This window comes from Thamnophis elegans, chromosome 6, assembly GCF_009769535.1.
Source record: "Thamnophis elegans isolate rThaEle1 chromosome 6, rThaEle1.pri, whole genome shotgun sequence".
NCBI classification, from domain to species: Eukaryota; Metazoa; Chordata; class Lepidosauria; order Squamata; family Colubridae; genus Thamnophis; species Thamnophis elegans.
This window is the reverse complement of record NC_045546.1, coordinates 19,280,143-19,305,070: the sequence shown is the minus strand read 5'-3', so window position 1 is coordinate 19,305,070 and position 24,928 is coordinate 19,280,143. Positions and strand designations below refer to the sequence as shown.

At 37.2% G+C, this 24,928-nt stretch overlaps 1 protein-coding gene across 1 annotated transcript in view; it reads right to left on the bottom strand.

Moving 5' to 3' along the window:
* The window catches only part of ZC3H12C (zinc finger CCCH-type containing 12C), a 49,527-nt gene that overhangs the window by 9,921 nt on the left and 14,678 nt on the right, over positions 1 to 24,928 (bottom strand). Inside the window, exons 2-3 of the mRNA XM_032219866.1 lie at positions 14,680 to 15,432; positions 1,394 to 1,533 (exon numbers count right to left, since the gene is read on the bottom strand). Coding sequence (XP_032075757.1) covers positions 1,394 to 1,533; positions 14,680 to 15,365 — 826 coding nt within the window. The 5' untranslated portion in view covers positions 15,366 to 15,432. The remainder of the gene's footprint in view (positions 1 to 1,393; positions 1,534 to 14,679; positions 15,433 to 24,928) is intronic.

Here is a 24,928-nt window from a genome sequence, read left to right as displayed (position 1 = left end):
GAGTGCCTTGTTTAGCGACAATTTGTTATCAATTCAACCTTTTAAAATTGACATTCAACCAATTCAACCCTTTTCAATTTCCCCCTTCTTCTTAAACAAACCACCTTCCTCCATATTTCTTTTGGGATTCAATTCTTATTCATTATTTCTTTATGATTAAACCACTTCTCCACCTGTCATTCATTTTTGAATTCAACATCCATTTAAGCTTGATTTTTAAAATATTTCCTTGTTTTATTATGCATAATTAAGTGCTCCAGTCACATTGTACTCAATTTATTTCTATGTCTCTCCTGATATACAAACCTAGTTCTCTGTCCCATATCACATTCCTTCCTCATTTAGAGAGGCATCAGGAATTTGCAAATTCTAATTTAAATTGATCTGAAAGCATCAGAGTATAAATTGTAATACAAGCACCGTTGGGTTTTCATTTTTCATATATTGAAATGCAACTGTATCAACATGTATTAAATATGTGCATTTTGAAAACAAATATATTGTACTAAATATGTATTTTAGGTGCATCCAGAAGGGCTTAGACTTAGACATGAAGATGAAATAGTACTGAAGTGGGCACCAAAGCACCTGAAGACAAGACAAGAAATAACAAGTAGAATATCATTAAACAGAGATAAAACCTAGAACTAAAGGGAAATTTCCTGATAGTGAGAATAGTTAATCAGTGGAACTACTTGACTTCAGAAGTTGTGGGTGCTCCGGTCACTGGACGTTTTTAAGAAGAGAATGGACAACCATTTGTCTAGAATGGTATAGGGTCTCCTGCTTGAACAGGAGGCATTGAAGCATGCCTCCTTCAATATCCAAGAAAGGAAAACCTCAACTCCATTTTAATAGAGATAAAGTACTTTTACTAGAAATGAAGTGAAAATAGCAAAAGGAAAGCAAGATCTGAGCCAGAAAGGCAGGAATATATACATATCAAACATTTACCCAGCACCCTCCGCCCAATTCCCCAACCCATTGTCCAATCTGCAACTCCCTAAGGTGTCATGTGGGGTGCATCTTCAAACAGCATCATCAAGTTGGTATGCGAAACGGTTGGCCTTGACCAAGTCCAAACATCAGCTACCAGCATGCACAGAAGATGGTCAGAACAAGACTCCTCCAGCACAATATAATTCCCTTCCCCATTACTATGCCCCCCCCCGTTTCCTATGACAGCCGATAGCAAGCAAGCGTAGCAAGCAAAACAGAGGCTGACATCAGGTTGGATTAGAAGATCTCCAAGACCCTACATAGCCCTGTTATTCCATGTTCTAAAATATTTTGATTAAAGCAGTCCTTAAAATATTTACTCACATAGAATAAGCAAGATCAAAATTGTCATAGGTTTTACAAATGAAACTGGGGAATGCTAATCAAAATATACCTGTAATGAGTGCATCTGGTCGAGACTGCTCTTTTCTCCATGCTGGAACAAACACAGTGACATCTTTGTGTCCTCTTTCCAAAAACCAGTCCACGGCCAGTTTTATCCCACGACAAGAGAATACTTCTTTGTTTCCATGGCTGAAACAGATGTCTTAAAATTACTCATCTACATTATTGTAACTACCACTGTTTCATATATATATATATATATATGAATGGAATCTACTTGCTTTCGGCTCTCATAAGCACAAAGCACTCCAAAGTAATTAACAAAAGCTAAGTGTGGCATTTAAAAACACTCATAAAACAATAAATTGCCTGTATACAAGAAGCTTAACTTAGAAACTGAGCTTTTCAATTAAAAATCCGTATAAGGTAAAAAACATTTTTATACGTACATTTCTTTGTGGCATTACTTTGACAAGTGTTACTCCAAATCAGTTATGCTTAAGTATCAGGAGTACAGTTTACACATTTCAATATTTTCAGAACTACATGGGTAAGTATTTAATTTCAGTGTAATTTATATGCAACACATCTCTTGATAGTTAGTTCAAAATAAGCTCCTTAGCAAGTAGTAAGATATGGCAGTCAAATATATCAACACCACATGATTTTGACGGTTGAAAACAAAACACATTTATCTCTTCTCATATAAAAATTGGAACTGTTTATTTCATAACAATTAATAGCATTTCAAACCAGAACTTTAAAATGCAAAGTAAAGTTATGACTATAACGTTTGCAGAAGTACAAAGATTTCCGTTTATAGTCATGGCTGAGATATACCTCAAGAAAACAGAGAAAGTAACATGGTACTGAGAAAGCACATATAACTGCTCCTTGGTTTATTTTCTACAAAGCCAGCTCTTTTTCATCTGTAATTTTTTCACTCGTGGTTGTATAAAACCTTTATCGTTGGGTATTTTTTAAATCATCACTCTGATACTACAGCAACATGGAAAAAAAGACAGAAGACAGAGAGTAGCTCCAAGTACATTCAATATTTCTTCCATTCTCATGAAGAATCAGATTGCATGAGCCTTTATTTCATCAGCTGCCATTAGTCAGCAACTGCACTGCTTAGAGAAGAGAGTCAGAAGGGGGATTTCAACACAACTGAAACCAAAGACCTTTTTTTTTTAGACTAAAGGATACTAGAAAAAAAAAGTCACAGAACTTTGCTTTTTATTAATGACAACTCCAGCAAGGCTATTATATGATCAAAACTGGGAAGGCTTGACACTACCTACAACAGATGAATCTTTCCAAAATAGGTACTTTGTGAAGAAAAAAAAAGTTCAGTTCTGGTTATACACCATACCATCAAACTGTTACCACTGTAAATTCAAACAGGAAAACTGCAAAATATCCTAGGGACAATGTCCCAATAGTGTCCTTGAGCTCTAAAAACAATCATTCCCAAGTAACAACTGGTTGTGAGATGACAAAAAAGTTGGAAGCAGATTTAATTAATTCCTTTGGAGCTTTACCAGGTGAGCAGGATGAAAGATAAATTGATACGCCGTTTCCCTGAAAATAAGACCTCCCTGGATAATAAGCCCACTCGGGCTTTGAGCACATGTGCTAAAATAAGCCCTCCCCTGAAAATATTGCAACACAGTAGCAGCCATAGGTGACCACGCTTGTCGTCTCCTGTATCTTAAAAACAATAAGACCTTCCCAAAAATAAGGCCAAGTGCTTATTTCGTTGGGTCAAAAGAAAATAAGACCCGGTCTTATTTTCGGGGAAACATGGAATGTACAATGCAAACCATACAAGTTGCAATGTATCATTGATCAAATTAGTTTTTCCCACCTCTATAACTGGATGCAAACACGGTGGTATTTTAAGTCTCCTTCTTATATATTTGAACTCAAAAGAGATCATACAACAAAATGGAAAAGAAAAAGAAATCGTTCACTTAGGTTCAAGTTTTAAAGAGCACCAGTCTTCAGTACCTGGATTTGATTATACTGCATATATTTCCATACTGCATATATTTCCATGGATATCTTTAAAATCTGAAGTGCAGGATATGAATGATAGGCATCCTAATTTACAACTGCTATCCTCCAATTTTTCAACTATTTTGACCATGGTTCAAGAGCAAGTTATTATCACCCAAGGATTGAAATATTTGACAAGCTTGATAAGCAGCTCACCTCCGCATTTAGCAATTGCACTTCAGGCTGCTTTAATTGTTAGTGTTTTATTCCCATTTTCTGCACTAAGTATCTCAATTACAGATACAGATAATTCCTTAATTTAGGAATTAATGAAGGAACTCAGGAAGAGTGTAAAATAACGAATCCCCTTCCCTTATAATCTAATTGATTTTGGGAACTAATCTCTCTCAAATTGTATCATGGAATGTTAGTATTTGAACTGCCAAGTTAAATGACTCTGCCTTTCCAAATGAATGGCTATATTATTCTTTTATAGGAGACATGGAATAATTAAGAAACCCACCACCCCACCCCACTTTAATGGGAATACAAATCATTACTATATGGTCTCCCAGGAAATGGAGAAAGATTGTATGTGTGTTTGTTTCTTTAGCATTAGAAATATTAGAATTGCCCCCTTTGAAAATAGGCAATGTCAGTATTATTACATTTTAATAGCTTTATTATTAATTCATGTATACCATATATACTCGAGTATAGGCCGACCCGAATATAAGCCGAGGCACCTAATTTTACCACAAAAAACTGGAAAGTTATTGACTCGAGTATAAGCCTAGGGTGGGAAATGCAGCAGCTACCGGTAAATTTCAAAAATAAAAATAGATACCAATAATGTTTTTGAATATTTATTTCAAAGAAAAACAGTAAACTAGCGGTGTATTCAATGAAATACTTCACTCACCTCATGATGCTGATGTCCCGCTGTGATGATGATGTCCCGTGCAGCCGCGGGAGCGATGTCCCGCCTCCTATGACACACGGCACAGTGATTCCTATCATTGGATCACTGTACCAGAGGAGGTGGGACATCGCTATGTGGCTGCTTGCCATAACAAGGAGGAGGTGGGACATTGTTGCAGAGCGGCAGGAGGGGGAGGAAGGGGAATCGTAAGACAGCCCTGCATTACATTAGAACGTGAGGAGGGGGGATGGTGCGGTGCGCGCTGCGCGGCAAACTGACACAGAGGGAGGGGAAACTCACAGGGGCACTGGGCCATTCACGAGTGTCACCCAGCGGCATGGCCCCGCCCCTTTTTCTCCTCCATTTCGGGCAAATTTTTCACTGACTCGAGTATAAGCCGAGGCGGCTTTTTTCAGCCCAAAAAGTGGGCTGAAAAACTAGGCTTATACTCGAGTATATACAGTATACAGTACATTCCCTTATGCCCTCAATCGTTGATTAATGGAGGGTACAGGTTAAAAAAATCATTCCTATTATTTCCATGGGCTATAGTCAATTGCTCATATGATAGTAGCAGGGGACTATAATGCAAGAATGAGATTTAATAAGCTTTATATGAAATTTAATAGTTTTCCCCCGATTTTATAACATTGCATCTCCTACCATTGCTTCGACTGAAAGGCCATATTGCTAACCTACAAGACTGCGTACGATGCAATCTTTGAACAGTTTATATTGAACAACACGTTGGATACAAGCTAGCCAGCAATGTATAGACATTTGGCTGGTACACAGCCCTCCTTGAAATAATAGATTGTATTATCAAGGATCCTGGTCTCACATCTGCTAAAATTGTAGAATTGTTATGTGTTCTGCTAATGACAACTTTCCAGCTGTTCTCCATTTGAGAATATCAGAGAATACATCACGCTTGGGAATTAGTGCGGCTGGTAAAATGGATTCTGAAATAGGTTCCAATTTGGATTAAATGGCCATTTCACAGTAGGACCATTTGGTGAAAGCCTATTGAGCTCTAAAGAAGCTGCACAGGTCCATTCTACTATTATGAAGATGTGGATGGATCTATTCTAGCAAATTATAATAAATTACTCCTACTGATAATTGGTAAAAAAAACAGCCTTCTACATCTTAGTGGTTTGATTTCCCCCTTATTTTTTCTGACAAATTTGTCAGCAAATGGAAAGGTTGGATCTTACATAAGTTGAATCATTGTGATAACTCTCTGGATTTATCCTAGGTTATAATCAACCCAGACCTAAGATAAGACAGAGAATAACAGATATAGGAAGCCAGGAAGCTCAGTCCTGCATTCCAACACAGCAGGGGTGAAATCCACTTACCTTTGCTATCGGTTCAGTAGCAATGTCACCTGCATGCACGCACAGGACCTTCTGCGCATGCGCAGAGCGTGCCTGCAAGGGTAAGCAAACAGCGGGGTGGGGGAGGGAATCTGCTGTGCCACGTGATTTATATTAGCTAATATAATTCGCATGTCACAGCTAATCGTTGGAAAAATCAGTTCACCCGAACTGGTAGCATTTTTTTTACTACTGGCTTGGGTGAAGGGGTAGCATTTTTACTACCGGTTCAGGCGATCTGGTCCGAACTGCTAGCATTTCACCCCTGCAAAAGGGGTATATCTGGGGTGCTCAATCCACTAACTTAAGTCTAGCTAGTTATATGAGGCAGACTGTAATATTAAAATAAGATGGGATATATTAGCATGATTTAATGTTTCAGCTAGCCAGTTGTCTTGGTAGGTAGATAAAAAGAAAATTATGTAATGAACTCACTAAAATCATTACTCATTTTCTTCTGTACCAGTGTTTCTTAAACTTCTTTCTCTCAGTATTCCTTTCCATTATGAAAAATTATGGAGGACTCCAAAAGAACTTTTGTTCGTATATGGATGGTCCTTGACTTGTAATCATTCATTTAGCAATCATTCAGAGTTACAATGACACTGAAAAAGCGACTTGCAACCAATGGTGGTTTCCGGATCCTTACCGTACCGTTTGGAATGGGCCTGGCGGCGTCCACATGGACATGTGCAGCATGCGTGCACAAGCGTGCAGCACACACTTGCATCTTAGCACCTCCGCGATGCTCCAGCTGCTCCGCAGAGTGTCATGCAGGCACTGTATGAGCCATGCGCATGCGTGGAAGCCTTAAAACACAGGTAAGGAGCTCGGGTGGGTGGGCCCTCTGGAGCACTGTACCAGAATGGTATCCAGTGCTCCGGGCAGGTTCCGGTACGCCCATATAGGGGCATACTGCCTGCAACCCACCACTGCTTGCAACCAATCATCACATCACCATCCTAGCATCCACAGTTATATGATCAAAATATGGGTGCTTGGCAACCAACACCTATTTATGATGGTTGCAGCATCTTGGGGGGGGGGTGTCATGTGATTAGCATTTGCAACCTTCCCAGCCACCTACCAACAAGCAATGTTAATGGGGGAAGCTGAATTTGCTTAAGAACTGCATTGTTTGCTTAACCACCATGGCAAAAAAGGTCATAAAACCGGGTGCAATTCTCTTGACTGCCTTGCTTAGCAATGGAAATTCTGGCCCCAATTGTGGCTATACACCAAGGACTACCTGTTGATCCTATTTATCAAATTAAAAATTAAAGTCGATGCATTCGCTGCGAGTTCTCATCTTTAGTGGGATTTTCATTCTGTATTACATTTCAAAATAGGCTTCAAGAGAGTGTTGATTTTGAGAACCCCTGAGAAGGCCTTGGGGGGAGCCCCAGGAATCCAAGGACCACACAAGTCTGTTCTATGCTACTTCTTTTATCAGGATATTCGGCCGCAGTTCTTAACTTACCATCCATAACAGCCAAATTAGCCATGTGATCCAAATCTATTTTATCTCCATTTATTGTCTGACAGAATTGATAGTCTGAATGCCGCTAAACATTATATTTGTAGGAATATAATTGTAGGAGTAGATTATTTTATTTTATTGTTGGTTATAATTGTTGCAAAGTAGTCTATTGTTGGTCTATGATATAGACTTCTACACCTTTTAGTCAGTCTTCACTCTTGGCAACTGTCTGGCAAATCTCTGCACTTTTTCTTGGCAACATTTGCAGAAATGATTTACATTTGTCTTCTTCCTGGAGCTGGCAGAATGTGACTAGTTCAAAGTCATCCAGTTGGCTTCATGTCTAAACAGAATTAGAACTCAAATATCCTGGCTTTTAGCCTGGTGCCTTAAACTGTACCAAAATGGATCTCTAGTATAAACATTAGTTTTACTATATTAGGATGATAGATTTCTTTTCAGTCTTGTAATTTATATTAATATTATGGATTTTGTGGATTGAATGCTGATAATTCTGTTATACCACACCACACTCAAGGTCACCAAGCTGACTTTGCCTAAGGCAGGACTAGAACTCACAATCACCTAGTTTTCAACCTAATTCCTTAATCGTTAAACCAAACAGGCTCTCATGCCCTACTATGTCTTTTATTTTATGATTTAATGCTCATTGAATGAAATCAAATTCCTTTCTCTACCAAGAAATCATTCACAAAGCCCCTAGAAGCAAAATTCAATTATTTTTAGAAGCCCATTAAGTGGACATAGAAAACCCATATAGTATTCAGATTCTCAATGTTTTTTTAAAAGAAAAAAACTTTATGGCACAATATCGAATCTTTGTAACTGCTTTCCAAAAGATATTCCATTGCTAATTTATTTTATTTTTTTCTGACAATTTATTTTATTTATTAAATTTTGCTGAATAATTTTTCTTCATTTTCACAGGCAAGCAGACCCCTTGTTCAATCTCATCTTCCTCAGGCAAAAATGGGACTCTCCAAAGCATCACACGGTAGCAACAGAAAATTACCACATTTCTTATCTATGTTAAACCATATAGGTTTATCAGTCTAACACAGGGGTGGGGCCCACATCCCACAGAAGGGCAATTTGATTTTTAATGGGGGCAATTTGAACCTTGTTTAAACCAAGTTAATGGCCTTTTAGGCTTCCTCCGTGTGAATAGAGTTTACTTTTTGAGTAAAGTAAGAATTATATGTCACGGGGGGGGGGGGATCAGGATTTTAAATATGCTTAGATGGAGCATGGCCAAAAAAAGTTTGGGAACCACTGGTCTAATAGAATTAATTCAAGTGCAGTCTTGATGTCCTAGGACATTGATAGTTAACCCTTTTGACACGAAGTGCGAAACAGGAGCGCATGCTGGAGCACCGAAACCTGGAAGAGCGCAGCCAGTGCACTCTCTTCTGGGTTCCGTCGTGCGCATGTGTGCCAGTCAGCTGGTCTTCGTGCATGCGCGTGTCACAACCCGGAAGTGCAGCTAGCAACAGCACACATGCTTGTGTGGCCAGATGCTGTCTTCTGGGTCCCATTGCGTGCATGGACGCAAGTCAGCTGGACTTCATGCATGTGTGCGACGGAATCCAGAAGTGCAGCTGGCGACGGCGTACGTGTCCACAGAAAGGGCGCTGCTTGCCACTTCTGAAATGCATGCCATAAGTTCGCCATCACGGTCTTAGGAAATACCTAGGTCAAATAGAAGCAAAGTTCTATTTCTCAATTACAGAATATCTAATCTTCATCTTTTTTTCAGGGACTTATCTGAAAGCAGTCATTCTCTTCAGCAAATAGGTCTCTACTTACCCAGAACGGTGCGTCTGCTATAAGCAATTTTCATTATTCTTTCCAAACTTAAGTTGCTTGGCTTCACTTTATCTTGGACACTAATAATGGACAAGTTCCCTTCCTTCCTTGTACACCAAACAGAGTTAAAATGGAGCTAATTTAAGTTTCTTTCTAATGGTTCCTTCCTTTCCCAAACTGAAATCATGTGTTGCCAACTGATATTTTCTTCTCCAAGGACATCTCTGTGCTTCTCTACGCAATGCTTCCCCTCACCTCATCAGGTATCCTGTTAGGCATGCCAGGTCTTTTAACATATCGCACAGGAGCTTCACTTTCTTACATATTGACTGAGCATTCACCGATACCAGACTGAGGCCAAGCTGTCTAGCAAACTGTCATCATCCTGGTCTCAAGAAAGAAGTGTTTTGGCTTATTGCAGGAAAACCTGAGCCCCATTTTTCTCCTTTTACAAAGGAAATTAGAATATTGGCAATTCTTTTCAATTTCAGTTAATCCTCAATTCAGAACATGGTTCCTTTTAAAGAACCAGATTTTAAATCATACAATGGCATTTGACGATGCTCTAAAACTTGTCACTTGAATAAAAGCATCGGTATTTGTTTTTACTAGAAAAACTATCCCTGTAGACACATAGCGTATTAAGTTGTCAACATTAAATTCCTGCAAAGAGGCAGCTAGAAAACTAGTGAGAAGAAAGCTTTGTTCCATTAAAGTACAAAATATAGTGTTCATCCAATTATCTGGAAAAGGATTTCAAGCTACACCTTGTTCTTTGCAGGATCATTATAGGGCTTATTAACAAATGTTCCCTGTTCCCAGAAAATGAGATACATTTAAAAAATGATTTTTTAAAAATTCTTCCTACATAACATTATTTAAAAGCGTAAGCTTAATGCTACGCTTTAGACAGAGTCTCCTTATTGTGTACTCCATGTCCCCAGATCCTAAAATCTGGAGGGAGGGGGGGATGCAGATACAAAACAAGCTTTCCAGAGCAAATTCACCCCACAAAATTCAATGTTGTAATAGTGATATTCAGATTGGTTTGCAGCATTACTATCCTGCCTATTTCTGGCTTGGGGCTGAGAAGGATACGAAGAGTTCACTTGAAAGGACTGCATGTTGAGTTTGCTCAGACAGAGCTGCCGTGATTGAGACTATGTTTGAGATTGTCTGAAGGTTGCATTATTGTTTTCTTGCCAGATGCATGAGAAATATAATGAAAGTTATTTAAAAGGCTCTGTTTTTAATTAAGATACCTATGGTCAGGCATGTCTGCCTCCTAGAGGATTATTTGTTAAGTGGCAGATGTATCAAGCTAAAGAGTTGAATTTTGTGCTTTGAGGTGGGTGGAATGGAATATTACCTATCAAAGTGATCACAGCCATTGGAGGAATGAAAAGATTACTAGAAAAAGAAGGAATGTGCAACTGATGCTCCAGCAGGAACAGGGAGAACTGGGAACACAGATTAGTAAGTAGAGTATCTGCTAAAAGGACTGGAGAATGGGGAAAAAAGGAGTGATACTAGAACAGGGGTGTCCAACTCAATTTCACTGAGAGCTGCCTCAGGATTGTGTTTAACCTTGGGGGGCCAGGGTTGGTGTGGCCAGGGTGTGCGTGGCCAGCTTGACATCACTCCTGTCTAGGGCCCCTGTGGTGGCTCAAGATCTCTGCCAGCAAAAACGGCCTCCCACGTTCCGTTTTCAACTGCGACAGTCTCCTGCAACCGTCTGCCAGTAAAAATGGAACTCAGGAGAGCTGTACGTGGTCCTTGCGAGTTTCATTTTCAGCTGGGACAGCCTCCTGCAACCCTCTGCCAATGAAAAAGGAGCTCAGGAAGGCTGTACACAGAGGCACTGCAGGCCAGTCCTTCGCTGTTTCCAGGATGACCCTGCAGGACAGATCTAAGCAACCCGTGGGCTACATCGCCCCCCCCCCCCCCGGGGCCTTGAGTCTGACATCCCTGATCTAGAAAATGCCTGGATAAAGTGGGGATTTTGCCTTTTCTTTCTCAATACCTTGTAAAAAAGGCTTGGCTTAGAAAAATGAAGTAAAGCAAAGTTGTCTAGAGAACACATTAAAAATGTGATTAAATTAAGCAACTTATGGTTAAAGGAAGGGAGTTAAGGAATTTCAAGGAAGCTCTGTAAATAAATGTATATTAGATTGTTAAGCTAGGCATGTAATTAAGGCATGCACAGACACAATAGAGATAATTACATATTTCAAATACAAACAAATTATTTACTTTGTTCGCACTACAGCAATAAACATTACTTTAGTTGGAAGAACATTTGTTTGGATTAGTTTCTGTTCCTTTTCTACATCCAACAGTTGTTCTGCACACAGTTTCAACCATTATGGAAATGTTTCAAGCTTGGAATGAAATGTTTTGAACTGGACGGAGGTATTTTCAAGCTCAAAAATGCTTCCAGAATGACTGACACACTTCATTTCAAACTTGAAAGTGTTTCAAATTTATAAAGTCTGCAGTCCACTGTTAGCATTATATTTGTGGTATGTTCCATTTGAGGGGAAAGGTTGGTTTATTTTATTATTATTTGAGCTTTCAATTATATTTACTGCTTATTGTCTGCTAATAGGAGTTTTAACAAGATTATATATTATCATACATATTTGCTGAATGATTCAACAAGCCCATTTAACATTTTGATCCTGTCATGGAGGTTAAGAAAGCATTTTACTGTAGTTCTGATTGATTGAGTTGGGGTTGACTCATAGCAACCAAATAAATGTGCTATGTGGTAATTAATTTTTACACTGGTCCTTTACGTCTTCCACCTATTGTCACTATAACAAGTCCATCCACTTTGCTTCTGGTCTTCCTATTCCTTGTTTCTTCCACCTTTCACATTATCAGAATTTTCTCTAGAGAGCTATGTCTTCACATAATGGGTCTGAAGTATGATAATTGAGCCTAGTTATTTGTCCCTTGAGTGAGAACTCTGGACTAACTGCTCAATGATCCACTTGGTTTATTTTTGTGGTATTCTCAGAAGTCTTCTCCAACACCAAAGTTCACAAGTGTCAATATCTTTCTATTCAGCTCTTTCGCCCCAACCTTTACTTTCATAAAATGTCATTTGCACAATTCTGATGTTTGTAAATATATGTACATCATGGTATCTGAAATCCTTCATTACCAGATACTAATCTTAGGCATATTTGACTACTTGTTCCTTTATCCTATCCTAAAACACAGAACTTATGTTCCACTTCAATAGTTTCATTGTCAGTTCTAACAATGGTTGTTGTACTAATTGTCATCAGTTGGTCTTCTTTATATTTTAGTTTATATTTTTCCACTGTGTTCCTTGACTTTTATTTCTAAAGGTCTGTAGATAATTTGCATTTTTCACTATCAGAATAGTGACATGAAGAACGCTTGCAGAAACTGGGTATGTCTAGTTTAGGGGAAACATGATAGCAGTGTTCCAATATCTCAGGGCTCGCCACAAAGAAGAGGGAGTCAAGCTATTCTCCAAAGCACCTGAGGGTAGGACAAGAAGCAATGGGTGGAAACTGATCAAGGAGAGAACAACTTAGAACCTAGGAGAAATTTACTGACAGAACAATTAATCAATGGAACAGCTTGCCTCCAGAAGCTGTGAAAGCCCCAACACTGGAAGTCTTTAAGAAGATGTTGGATAGCCATTTGTCTGAAACGGTATAGGGTTTCCTGCCTAGGCAGGGGGTTGGACTAGAAGCCCTCCAAAGTCCCTTCCAACTCTGCTATTGTATTGTATTGTATTGTATTGTATTGTATTGTATTGTATTGTATTGTATTGTATATCAGGATAGCACAGATTATGGAGGCTTCTTTGTCCAATTCTAAATCACTCTCATCTTCTTCCAGTTCATCTTGCCTTGTATATATTTTGGCACATAAGTTGAATAAAAAAGGGGAGTGTATACAGCTTTGTCTCATTCCTTTCCCAACTTGGAGCTACTTTATTTCATTATGTACTGTCTGTACTATGGCTTCCTGTCCTGCATATAGGTTTCACATGAGTATGACGTATTCTGGGCTTCCCAATTCTCTAAAGCTTGACGCAATCAGCATAATCTTTAATCAATGAAGTATATATTGATTTATTTTGGTATTCTTTGGCTTTTTCAATTATGCAGCATGTATCAACAAGCCTTTCTAAAGCCAACTTGAATATCTAGCATCTCCTTTTCTACATAGGGCATTAATCTGTGTTGGATTATTTTGTTAGCATGTGAAATGCTTATCTCACTCTGTTCATGTATAAACACTGACCACAATAGTCTTGCTTCCTATAGAGTTCCCTATAATATATTCAGCTATGTATTTAATGTATTTATTCAGTTGAGCGAGACTGAGAAGGTGCAATTGCTTACAGAAGATGCCTGTAAATGAAAGTCCCTAAGGGTAAGAAGCTAGAGCGACCTTGCCTTGATATTATCAGAATAGACCCAAAGCCACATAAGGCTTTTAACTATAATCTTAACATGTATCTGGAAGTCTAATGGCAACTAATTGAAGGATGTTACTTGAATGGCTATATTCTAGAGTAATTGAACTTTCTGGATTATTTTCAAAGACAGCTTTGTAGAGCAAGTTGCAATAATCCAAACTGGAGATGACCAAGGCATAAATAGTTAAATTTTAAATTAAATTGCAAATTGCATTCTTTTTGTTTAGAACATTATTACTAGGATTTCAGAAGAATATACGATACTAATTAAAAAACCAAAGATGCAAAGGCGGCCTTTTGATAAGGGTCTGCGGACAGTGATTTCTAATTATTGTTTGGAAGAATCCCCTATTAACACACTGCAGATAAAGTCTGCTCCTTTTCTGTGATCAGCTGCCCCATCAAAACTAGAAGTGCATATAAAAAAGCAATGATGGTTTTAAGGTGTTGGCCCAGAAATCAGTAGACTGTAAGTTCTAGTCCCGATTTAGGTATGAAAAACCAGCTGGGTGACTTGGAGCAGCCATATTGTTTCAACCCAACTCACTTCACAGGAGTGGCGTAGTAGGAAAAACAGGAGGAGGAAGGAAGACTGAGATGTTTGACACCCTGAGTTGTATAGGAAAAAAAGTGTTATTGTTTTTTAAAAACAAAACTCAAATAGGGTTTGTTTTGAACAATGATTTAAATTTTTCATAATGTCTGAAACGGACCAATGGACTATAGGTTAAAATGGCAATGCTATGAAATATAAACCTGTATTTTCTGTACACAATCATTTCCCCCAATATATAAATTAACTTGCACTTCCCTACGTCAGTAAAATAAATTGGTCAGAATATTTAATATAGGATTACTTAGTTTCAAAAAGCACATTAAAATACTTTAATGTGGGTGTAAAAAAACAAACTGCAACTTTGGAAGCATTTGTGGTTGAGGGTTAAGGATGCTGCATAGCCTCCCATTTTCTCCCACAAGAAAATACCTGTCTAGTGGCTGCTGCTATGGAGATTTGTGCATCCTTAACACTCTGTATCAGAGTTGCTGAAGAATTCACAATATGCAATACTATGCAATAGTATTGCTCTTGGAATGCTGAATTTTCAAAAGAAGTCTTCAAATGATGATACCTTTTATCCAAGTAAATATCGGCTTACTGGTAGAAGCCAATATGGTAGAAACCTGTTTCAGTGGTCCATAAATACAATTGTGTGCACGCAATAAAATAATACGTAAAAACAACTGTATTGCAACGTACCTCATTGCCACATTGCTGCCATCAATAACTATTGGTCTCAGGTTGTCACCATCCACAAGCACATCCTCCTGAAGGGGAGAGTCAGATCTCTGAGAGTCAACAGAAGATGCTTCTCGCATTACACTTGTGTTAATAGAACTTACACTCTGATCTGCCTCGGTTTTATTTCCAAGTTTGACCAATTCCCCCAATATATCATTGATTAAAGCATCAGTACCAAGTTTATTCAGCACAAGTTGGACTTGCTCTTCTGAGTAACCTAACTTAAGTGCAAAGTCAAGTTTGGTTTGATATTCTTTCACCATATCAGGAGGCTTTTTCATTTCTTTACTTCCTATCTGAACTTCCTCTAACTTAATGTCTTGTAAAATTTCATTGCGCTTTAGTATATGTGGTTCTAAAGATGGATACGTCTGTCTGTGATCCTTAGATAAGGAGCATGGTTCTGTTCTAATTTTAGTTGCTTTTCCCAATTCATTAACAGAATTTATATTTTTCTCAGAATCCCAACTAAAGGTTCCGGTTTCTTCAGACAGTTCTTTCTTAGGATCCTCCTTTCTAGAATTAATTTTATCCATAGTTGGTTTTTCTATCATTGACCAAGGTGCTATTGCACTTATTTGAGTCACTGATGTATCCTCATAGAGGTGCCCAAGGTCATGCTTCAAGTGATCCTTCAAGCCCATGAAGCTGCTGCTGCATGTGGTTGACTCCACTTTGTTGGTTTTTCTGTGTACAAAGTATCCGATAGTCCTAAAAAAGAAAGAATAAAGTTAAAACTGATTTTTAAAATGTACTCTGCAATATTCATTTATTTTGTTTCTTTCTAATATTGGATCCAAATTTTCTTTTGATCACCTCATTATGAAATGCCTGGCATGCCCTGCATGCAAATATGACTTTGAGAAGCTTCTGAAATGAATATGTATTCAAAGTATAGAGCAATTTATGAGACTGAATGTCTACAAAATCAGAAATAAAAAAAAAATAGAAACATTTCCTCTAATCCAGGGGTGTCAAGCTTGATTTCATTGAATGCTACATAAGGGTTGTGTTTAACCTTGGGGGTCAGGTGGGCGTGGCCAGCTCGATTTCACTCATGTCAGGGGCACCTGTGGTGGCCCAAGTGCTCTGCCAGCAAAAACAGAGCTTCGGAGGGCCGCAAGCTCCATTTTTGCTGGCAGAAGCACCGCGGGCCAGTCCTTCACTGTTTCCAGGGTAGCCCCGCGGGCCAGATTAAAGTACCTTGCGGGCCGGATTCAACCCCTGGGCCTTGAGTTTGACACCCCTGCTCTAATCTATAAGTAGCAGCAAGCATAAAGGAAGCCCCTCCAATACAATGTTTCTAAATTAGTTTCCATATACATAAAACAATACTGTACATAGGGGAAATGGTTATATTTAGCATTAAAGGATGGAGGAAACTGAAAACAATACAGATTACTGGATTGGGAGTGAAAATAGAAAGATCTATTTCAGGCACTCCTTTTCCCCTCAACAAGTGTCCAACATTATCACATCTAATGACAACAGCCATCTGTTTGGTATAGGGCATCCTCAGAAGCCTAAATCTGTGGATTGGGACCAAGGGACAAAAGAAATGATTTTTGTCCCCTCTCTCAAAAAACATTTTAAAATTAATCCTAAATTACTTGTAATATACTTTTGGATACATGGTTTTTCCAAAGCCTCAGAGTAACAGCAAAAGTTTTAATTTTGCAGCTTAAACTGTTCAGTCTGGAAATACAGGTATCATGTGTAATGTTAGAAATTTAAACTGAATTGTTCAGTATACAACAGTATATTTGAATACAGTAAATTGATTGTGTAAATTATCAGTAAAGATGGTCAAAAGTTCATAATTTATTCTCACTGATCTATTTTTCTCCAATATTTTTCCTTTTCTTTGCCCAGCTGTTAAAAATTAATTTCTAATGTTATTTGTAATTAGATTTTTCCTTGATGTTTATTATTATAAAACTTAACTGGATTGCATAGATCATTTTAGTCTCTTTTCAGAAAGTCTGCTTGCTTTCTTTCCATTTTATTTCAAGGATGCAAGACTACAACAATATCAGTATTGACAATTAAGACAGAAAAAGGCTTAAGTTTATTAACATAACCTTTTGGTTCATCCAAACAATGCTACAGGCCAAATACATGGTTCATTCAGAAAGTAAAACTAAACAACATGTTGATTTTCTAACTGCTGCAATTCACTCAAAGTCCATTGCCCCTGATAACAGTATAAAAGAATACAGTTTAAACCAACACTTTGGCGGCCTTCATAAAACTACCACTAAAATGTACCTTAGAAAAAGAAAAAGAGATGGAAAACTATGTTGCTTAGCAACTAGCTTTCCGTTGCTAGGATGCACTCCTTTAACAAGCTATCATGAATGCTAGCAGAGTGCAGGAATAATTTGGTATGAACAAAGCCTATAAAAAAAGAAGGGGACTTAAGTGCGTCTGGTATATCCTTGGAGAACAATGCAGCTGCCAAATGAATCTGGAAGCTCCGACATCATTGTTCCATAAACCCTGCAAGCTGCTCTGATTGAAGGAAATTATTTAACAGGCAACACTTTTAAACTGAACTAAAAAGTTCAGATTGGCTCCTGTATTGCAGTAGTTAATAGTTAATACGTCGAGGTAATGGACCGCTCTCCAACTGCATGCATTATGCCAGGGTACTGTCTTGTACTGAAATATTTATTTTCTTGAAGCAACAGCCATCAATTTCAACTGGATTTTGGTAAGACTGGGCTCCACTTACACACTGTCATACAACATAGACATAATCAGAATGCAATTTCTTGTCTAATTTAGAGCTGAAATTTTAAAAAGCCCACTTACTTTCAAAATTATTTTAGCTAAAGAGTATTATATAACATATGAAAACTATAAATAAATCGAATTTACAAAATTGGCCACTTCTAACAAAATATGAGAAGAAATTCCAGTGTTAAGAGTTGAATACGTGCACACTGAATATAAACTAAGCCGCAGTAGATGGTATCTGCCAAGAGAACTTTTCTTGCAAAAATGCTTACATTCTATTCACAAGCATTATGTAGAAATCCACTACAAAGGATACCTAAAAATAAAAAAATAAAAACAAGGAAAAGGACAAAACGACTAATGTAATTATTTTTTAGTTAAAAACACCACAAACCCCATGTGGTTACTTGTAAAAAGTTCCATCAATTCAGTGAGATTTACTAAAGAGTAAATGCACAGAAGGCTGCATCCTTAAGACAATTTTTCTTTAGATCCTCTATAACATCCCAGAAACACTCCCATATTTCAAATCTATAGATTTTATCACTTCATGGAAAGTGGCAACAATGACTTCATTTCTGTTTAAAGTTATGTCCCACCACACCAGCATTTCAACTCAGTACAGCTTCCTCTACTTCACCCACCCGGAAACAATCCCATTATGGTATAGATAGGGTTGAAAAAGATTGACTGTCCCACAGTCACCAAGTGAGCTTCCATAGTCGGAATGCACTTGAACTTCAGTCTTCTTGGTTCTTCTTTAGCACTTTAATAATTGTGCTTATTGGTTCCTATGAAATGTTTAGAGTTGCAGTTAAATGTAGAAGACTTTGGAGATAACATCTGGTGCGTTGCATAGTACAAATAAACTAGAGGCACATCAATTTTCTTTAAGTAACAAATAAATGCAGCTACTTGTATTTCGCAATGTAAAAATCATACTTAATGTTTTAAATAATGTATGGAAAGGGGTCTTACTAAAGTATGATGAAATCCAAACAAGAATTTACATGAGTTCCGCTTATTATTTTTATCCAATACACATAGATCATATCTTTTATGAAAATTTCTGCCTTGAGGCCAAATAAAAAAAAATCACTAATACGATTGTCAGCATTTTACAGCATTTGGATTGTAAGCTAAATTTTGCAACTGTTTTCAATAGCAAGACTATCATGAACATATCTTGAAAGAGATGTTACATGGCCAAGAGATCTGAATTTTCAATAAGGTTACAATTAGAATATAAGACAAGGAACGTAAATATTGAAACCCTGTGAGTTACAAATCAAAATAATGAATACAATATGTAACATGCATCTCCTAGAGGACTTTTTAAGGATTTAATTACTCATGTATTTCAGAGAATACTGCAGACAACAGTCCTCATGCTAACAAAGGAAAGATGTCCACTTGAACAGATTGGTTAATGCTCTGGGGCAACAGATGTCTACTGGAACCGCGGGAGATCAGCAACTGGTGGCCTGCCCATCTTCTGAAAACTTTCAATAGACTTATGCATATGCTCACACAATAGGGCATGTGGTAGAAATGCAAACCTCTTTTTAACCCATTCAGTGCCTCCATTTCTTTCCAACTGAACCCTTCTTTTCCCTATTCCCATCTTGATACTTGAGCACAAATTATAGAAAGCAAATCAAAACTCCCAGAGTTAACATAACACAAGCTATTCAGCACTCTCAGAACATTAATGTCAAACTATCCTTTGACTTTAGTGGAATTGGATTGTGTCCTTTATAACAGATTCGGAAATCATGCTAACTTGAATTCATCCCTTAAAACACTGATCTGACATCTTTCCCTTGGGTCATTTGTTTGTCTACCAAACAAATGACCCAGGTTTGTTAGCTATTTAATCTCAGGCTGCTAAATGCTATTCAACATTACACCAGCTGTTGTGAGATTTGCACTATTATCCATTTCTATAACATTTCTTTAGATAAATGTGCAAGATTTAAATAAGACTTTTCAAAATATTGTTTGAAGTTATCGTTTGTAGAAAGTTTCTTTTCCGCTGATATTGCACTTTAAATTCAAACTGCAAAAGAGTAAATTGCTAAATCAAGTTTCATCTCTTGCCTAAAGACAAATGCTTACCTTCTGGCCAGCACAAATATAACAAGCACCTTTTTGCAGCAGTTCCAAAAGTACTCTTTAATACAACTTCAGCTTCAAACTTCCAGGCAGGCACACAGAACAATGAATGGTTGGCCAGATGGAATAGGTTTTTGCTTAACCTATTACTGAGCAGAAGAACCACCAATCACAGTGCAGGGAAGGCTCACAATTAGTTGGCCAGGCAGATGCAAGGGCAAACTCTCCACCCTACGTCAGGTTTGGAGATTTCTAAGAGAAGCAAGCTGATGTCATTCTTAGGTCTGCCCCTGGCAGCATGTGTAATAATAAGGGGTGTGCTACAACAATGGCCCATACAAAAGAGACTAGCAGGCAGCTGCTGTATGAGAGCCGGAGTCATTAGAGAACAGCCTGCCAACAAAAAACACCTGGCCTAAACAGACTTCAGCTTTTCCTCATTGTTTCTAATTCATAAAACAAAGAAAAGGAATTATTTCTGAGTGGTAAAAGTTGCAAGGAGTCTTCAAAACCAAACCAACCCTCACCCCCAAACAAACAAAAAAACCACATAGCCTTGTCACAAATAACATTCACTTCTAGTGAAGAGAAATGGTGCTGGAGAGGCGGTGTGCTTTTTACCTGCATTCTCTTCCAGGTTTAAAGTGGAAAATCAAACAGGGGCAATTAAAAAAAGTATAGAAAGGCATCAACACAATTTGCCAAACGGCCATTTGTTACCTTTGTTAATGTGTTGGAATAGTTTTTTGTTTTTAAATCATCGTTTCTGTCCATGTACCACAACCTCTACAAATACGTTTAGGTAGAATAAAACGAGACAGTGTCGGTTGACTTTTTTTTGGGGGGGGGGGAGAAATATGTTTATTCAGAAGTTTCTAATACCATCTGAAAGGAAACAGAAGTCAGCCATGGTCTGAAGAATGGAAAGAGTCATGATAATATCTTCTTATAAATGAACATTTTTGAAAGAAATATATGTTTCCATGAAACTATTGGCCACCATTTCACTATTTATTGCTTTAATGAGAGCCTGTTTTTCAATCTTAACAAAATTCAAAGCATGGCATTTAATCTTAACTATAGTCAATCCGGTAGCCCAAATTCAGAAGAACCCCATAAGTTTAATATGAAAACTTATCTTACTGGATTGGGGAAAAAAATCAAATGCAATAACTAAAATTTCTCTACTATTCTGAAAACTGACCTTCTACAGAAATAACCATTTGCCTCTTTCTGCTAGCAGATAAAATCAGTGTAGTAAGCGTAACAATGTACCAGAGAACATGAAGAGTTATGAATTGGAACATTAGTTTTTCGAAACATCCATAACTGGAACCCATAATGCTTTTGCTGACGTATGATTATAACAACAAATGATGATGCACCACTGCATCTAATTCTTTTGAGAATGGCATTAAGCAAATGGACATGGATAGAAATCAACCATCCCAAAATATATTTAAAATATTTTACTTTCAGGCTTTCACTGATATTTTAAGGGTTCAAAAACAGGAGACATCACCTCCCAATTTCTGCTACTGTAAACACAAAGAAAGAATGGAAACTACCTCAAAACACAGCAGGACGCCTGATCTCCAGCACTGGATTAAGCTGCTTTGCAAACAGTGAATAAAGGCAGAGATCTGAAAAAGCTAATCAGTCCCTGCTGCGATATTTAGACTGCCACAGTTACGACTATTGGATAATGTTAAGCATGTTAAAATTATCTATCGGTGAAATGGAGGATCAAAATCTGTTTTAGGGCGCTGCAAATTGTACCTGGCAGAATCTACATGATGATGTAGAAGCACTTTTCAGATAACTCCAGAACTGCTTATTTTGGTAGGGATGGGTAATATGCTTGTAATCTTCATCTAACACAAACATTTCTTGATCTGTATTGTAAACAGCATATTTGCATAACCGCAAGCACATATCCACAAATGCTAAAACAGCATAGAAACCCCAAATCCAAATGATTTCTACAATCCTAATAAAACTAATGATCATACTATTTAAAACGTAAACGCTAAAACACTAAATTCAGATTGCGCCTGCAAAATAATTGCCACCCTTTGAAACCAAGCTGTTTCACAATGCAGATGTGAGTTGGTACCCTCCTGGTTTCTTAAAACAATTCATTTCATAATGTGGGAGTGGAAACTGAGAAGGCATTTCCTTGATTTCCCACCCTTCATTCTCTTGGGAGGACAGAATCTGAAGTCACCCAAGATGGTTGAAGGAGAGATCTGACAGATAACTCAGCAACAACCTACCTGGAACTTTATTGGTTAACATCACCCTGGGAACTGTACTCAGAAATCTTTTTGTCACCCAATACAGAACCTGCAAGAGTTGCATTGTGTTGTTGAAGCAGCTGTCACCTGCCAATAAGTGGCAGCCCTAAGGAAGAGTATAGTACAGAAGCTTAACCTCAAGAAGACAAGATATGCTTCACTGGCATTAAGGTCTGCTCCTACAAAAAGTGTTAAAATTGATTTACTAATAAAAGGCGGACAAAGTCACAGTCTTTAACTCCTGATCAAGCAGTGGCCTTCAGCTACAACTTTGTCCATAAGGTACAGAATAAACTGTGCCGTGTCAGTATCCACCTCAGTATAAATCTTACATCTGATAATGTTAATGTCATGCAAAATAGGTAAGTGTCTTTCTTTTAAAACAGCATTTGGAAATGCTTATTTGCCTTCTTTAAACAAAAGGAGCTAACTTATTTGTTTAAGTCTCTAAAAAGCATTAGATCAAAATCCAGTTTGCTATTTCTTGTTCACATAATTCTAATATTTATTTATTTAGTATATTAAGTAGGTTTGCTTTTATACCACTCTCTGAAGTATTCTAAATTAATGATAGAAAAAGTTAAGACATTGTGAAAGTTACTGGAATTGGTCAAGGTTATTTTTTAAAAAAATATCATTCATGCATCTGTAAAGCATTTGTTTTGAATGTTAAACTAATATTCTAGACTCCATTCAGTAAGTAAAAAAAGACAATAAAATATATGGACAGAAAGCAATGTACATTTCTTGTGACACTGATGACAATGAGCACTGACATTACATTGATCAGAAATAAAAAGTACACTTTAGTTCTCCATTAAAGTTTTCAGATCCAGGAACTTAAGCAGTCTAACTATTATCCACTGCTATAGTTATAACACAGTGATGACATTTAAACAGTTGCTTCAGGTCATGGAAATGTGGCCTGAGAATATAATTTCTACAATTTTAGGGCTTTTGCCTTGAGAGACCAGATTTTCCTGCCAAAACCAGAAAAATCTAAGAGTTCATTACTGAATACTAATATTTGACTTAGGTTTTTTTAAAGAAAAAATCAATGGTTATAACTAAATCCCAAGTAATATAGTACTTGAAAATGCTACTCAATCTATTAAATAGAACCTCTTGCTGATTACTTCTCTTCTCTATGTTTTAATGATATTTCTTGTTTTAGTGATGTTTCTTCACTACCATATTAGGTTCCATATACTGTAATTCTGAATCTCAGCCTTAAGATTGTTTATTCAATGTCAGATAATCTGTTAAAATTACTCACAACTGTCAGACACCTTTAACCAAAAGCATTTTGGTTATAGGAACTAGAAGTGAACAAGATGAATAAAAATCAATTATTATTTTTTAAAAACAATTTTAATGCTAAGGTTTAGTTAAATTTTTTTTAAATGTTTCATAAAAATAAACAAATATAATTTCTAATTAAATCATTCTGCATGCTAATATGAAGGCGGGTCACAACATTCTATTTAGAAGTTCAAGTACAAAAATCAATGAGAACAGAGCACATTCCAACAGTTTTGAAGATTTGGAAAACAAATTTCTAGTCATAAAGCATATTTTCTTCTGACTAAAATCTAACTATGGCAAGAATACCATAAATGGAACCCATTTGGGAATATTTTCCTATATAGTAGAATAGAATAGAATAGAATAGCAGCATTGGAAGGGATCTTGGAGGTCTTCTAGTCCAACCCCCTGCTCAGGCAGGAAACCCTATACCATTCAGATAATGGAAATCAAGAAATCAGGAAATTTCTTTTTAGTTCTAAGTTGCTTCTCTCCTTGATTAGTTTCCACCCATTGCTTCTTGTCCTGCTCGCGGGTGATTTGGAGAATAGTTTGACTCCCTCTTCTTTGTGGCAACCCCTTATATATCAGAACACTGCTATCATGTCACTCCTAGTCCTTCTTTTCATTAAACTAGACACCTCAATTCCAGCAACCGTTTTTATGTTTTAGCCTCCAGTCTCCTAATCATCTTTGTTGCTCTTCTCTGTACTCTTTCTAGAGTCTCCACATCTTTTTTACATTGTGGTGACTAAAACCGGATGCAGTATTCCAAGTGTGGCATTACCAATTGTTAATAAAGTAATATTAACACACTTCATGTGATCTTGATTCTATCCTTCTGTTAATGTAGCCTAGAACTGTGTTGGCAGACTAACCCTAACCCTAACCCTAGTACTCGGGGATAAAACAGGCATGACTTGTGTGTAAAAGCAAAATGCAAATAATGCATATATAAACATAAGACCTGATTGCCAAATAAAGTATATTTGTTCCTCTTGAAAATGTCAAAAGGAGCATGTTCAATCATGGAGGATTGTCCTCCTCATTGATATACTTTTTCCCTCGTACCTTCTCCAGTCTTTTTCTTAAGAGATTTCTCAAGAAGCTTATTAATTCTTGGGTTTCATTATAATTTAATAGAGATAAATAAAACAGGCAGATATTCGTCTTAATGTCAATTTTCTTCAATGCAATATGCACAATTCAATTAATTTTTATTACATAGGTGGATGGTGGCCTAAGGTATCATTTGGATACCTTTTCATACGTCTGATAGCAATGCTCCATCTACATATTCACATAATATGCCAGTAAAAGACACAGAAAGAAACTCCTTCAAGTCAATATACAGATAACATTTTAATTAAAAAAAGGGGAAATTATACCAACATTAATGCAAAGCACTATTTTTAATATCTCAATCTATTTTTGTATGATTGAGACTGTGACTAATTGGCACAGTGCCAAAATATTGTTCATGCAAAAGAGTAAACGTTGCTGGGAAATTGTTGAATGAAGAGTTTAAGGAACTACTTAGAAATATGCAAATAATTTAGAGGAAAAATTGTTATCTGGGGATGTGGAACAACAATTCCACTGCATGTTTTTATCAATCAACCAAAGGAGAAAGCATTTTCCTTATGAATAAAAAAGATATACCAGGAAACCCATGCACTGATAATGCTTTATAAGTAGCAGTAAAAGCTGCCCCAGAACCAACAGAATTTCTTCTTTTCTTGAACATTTGC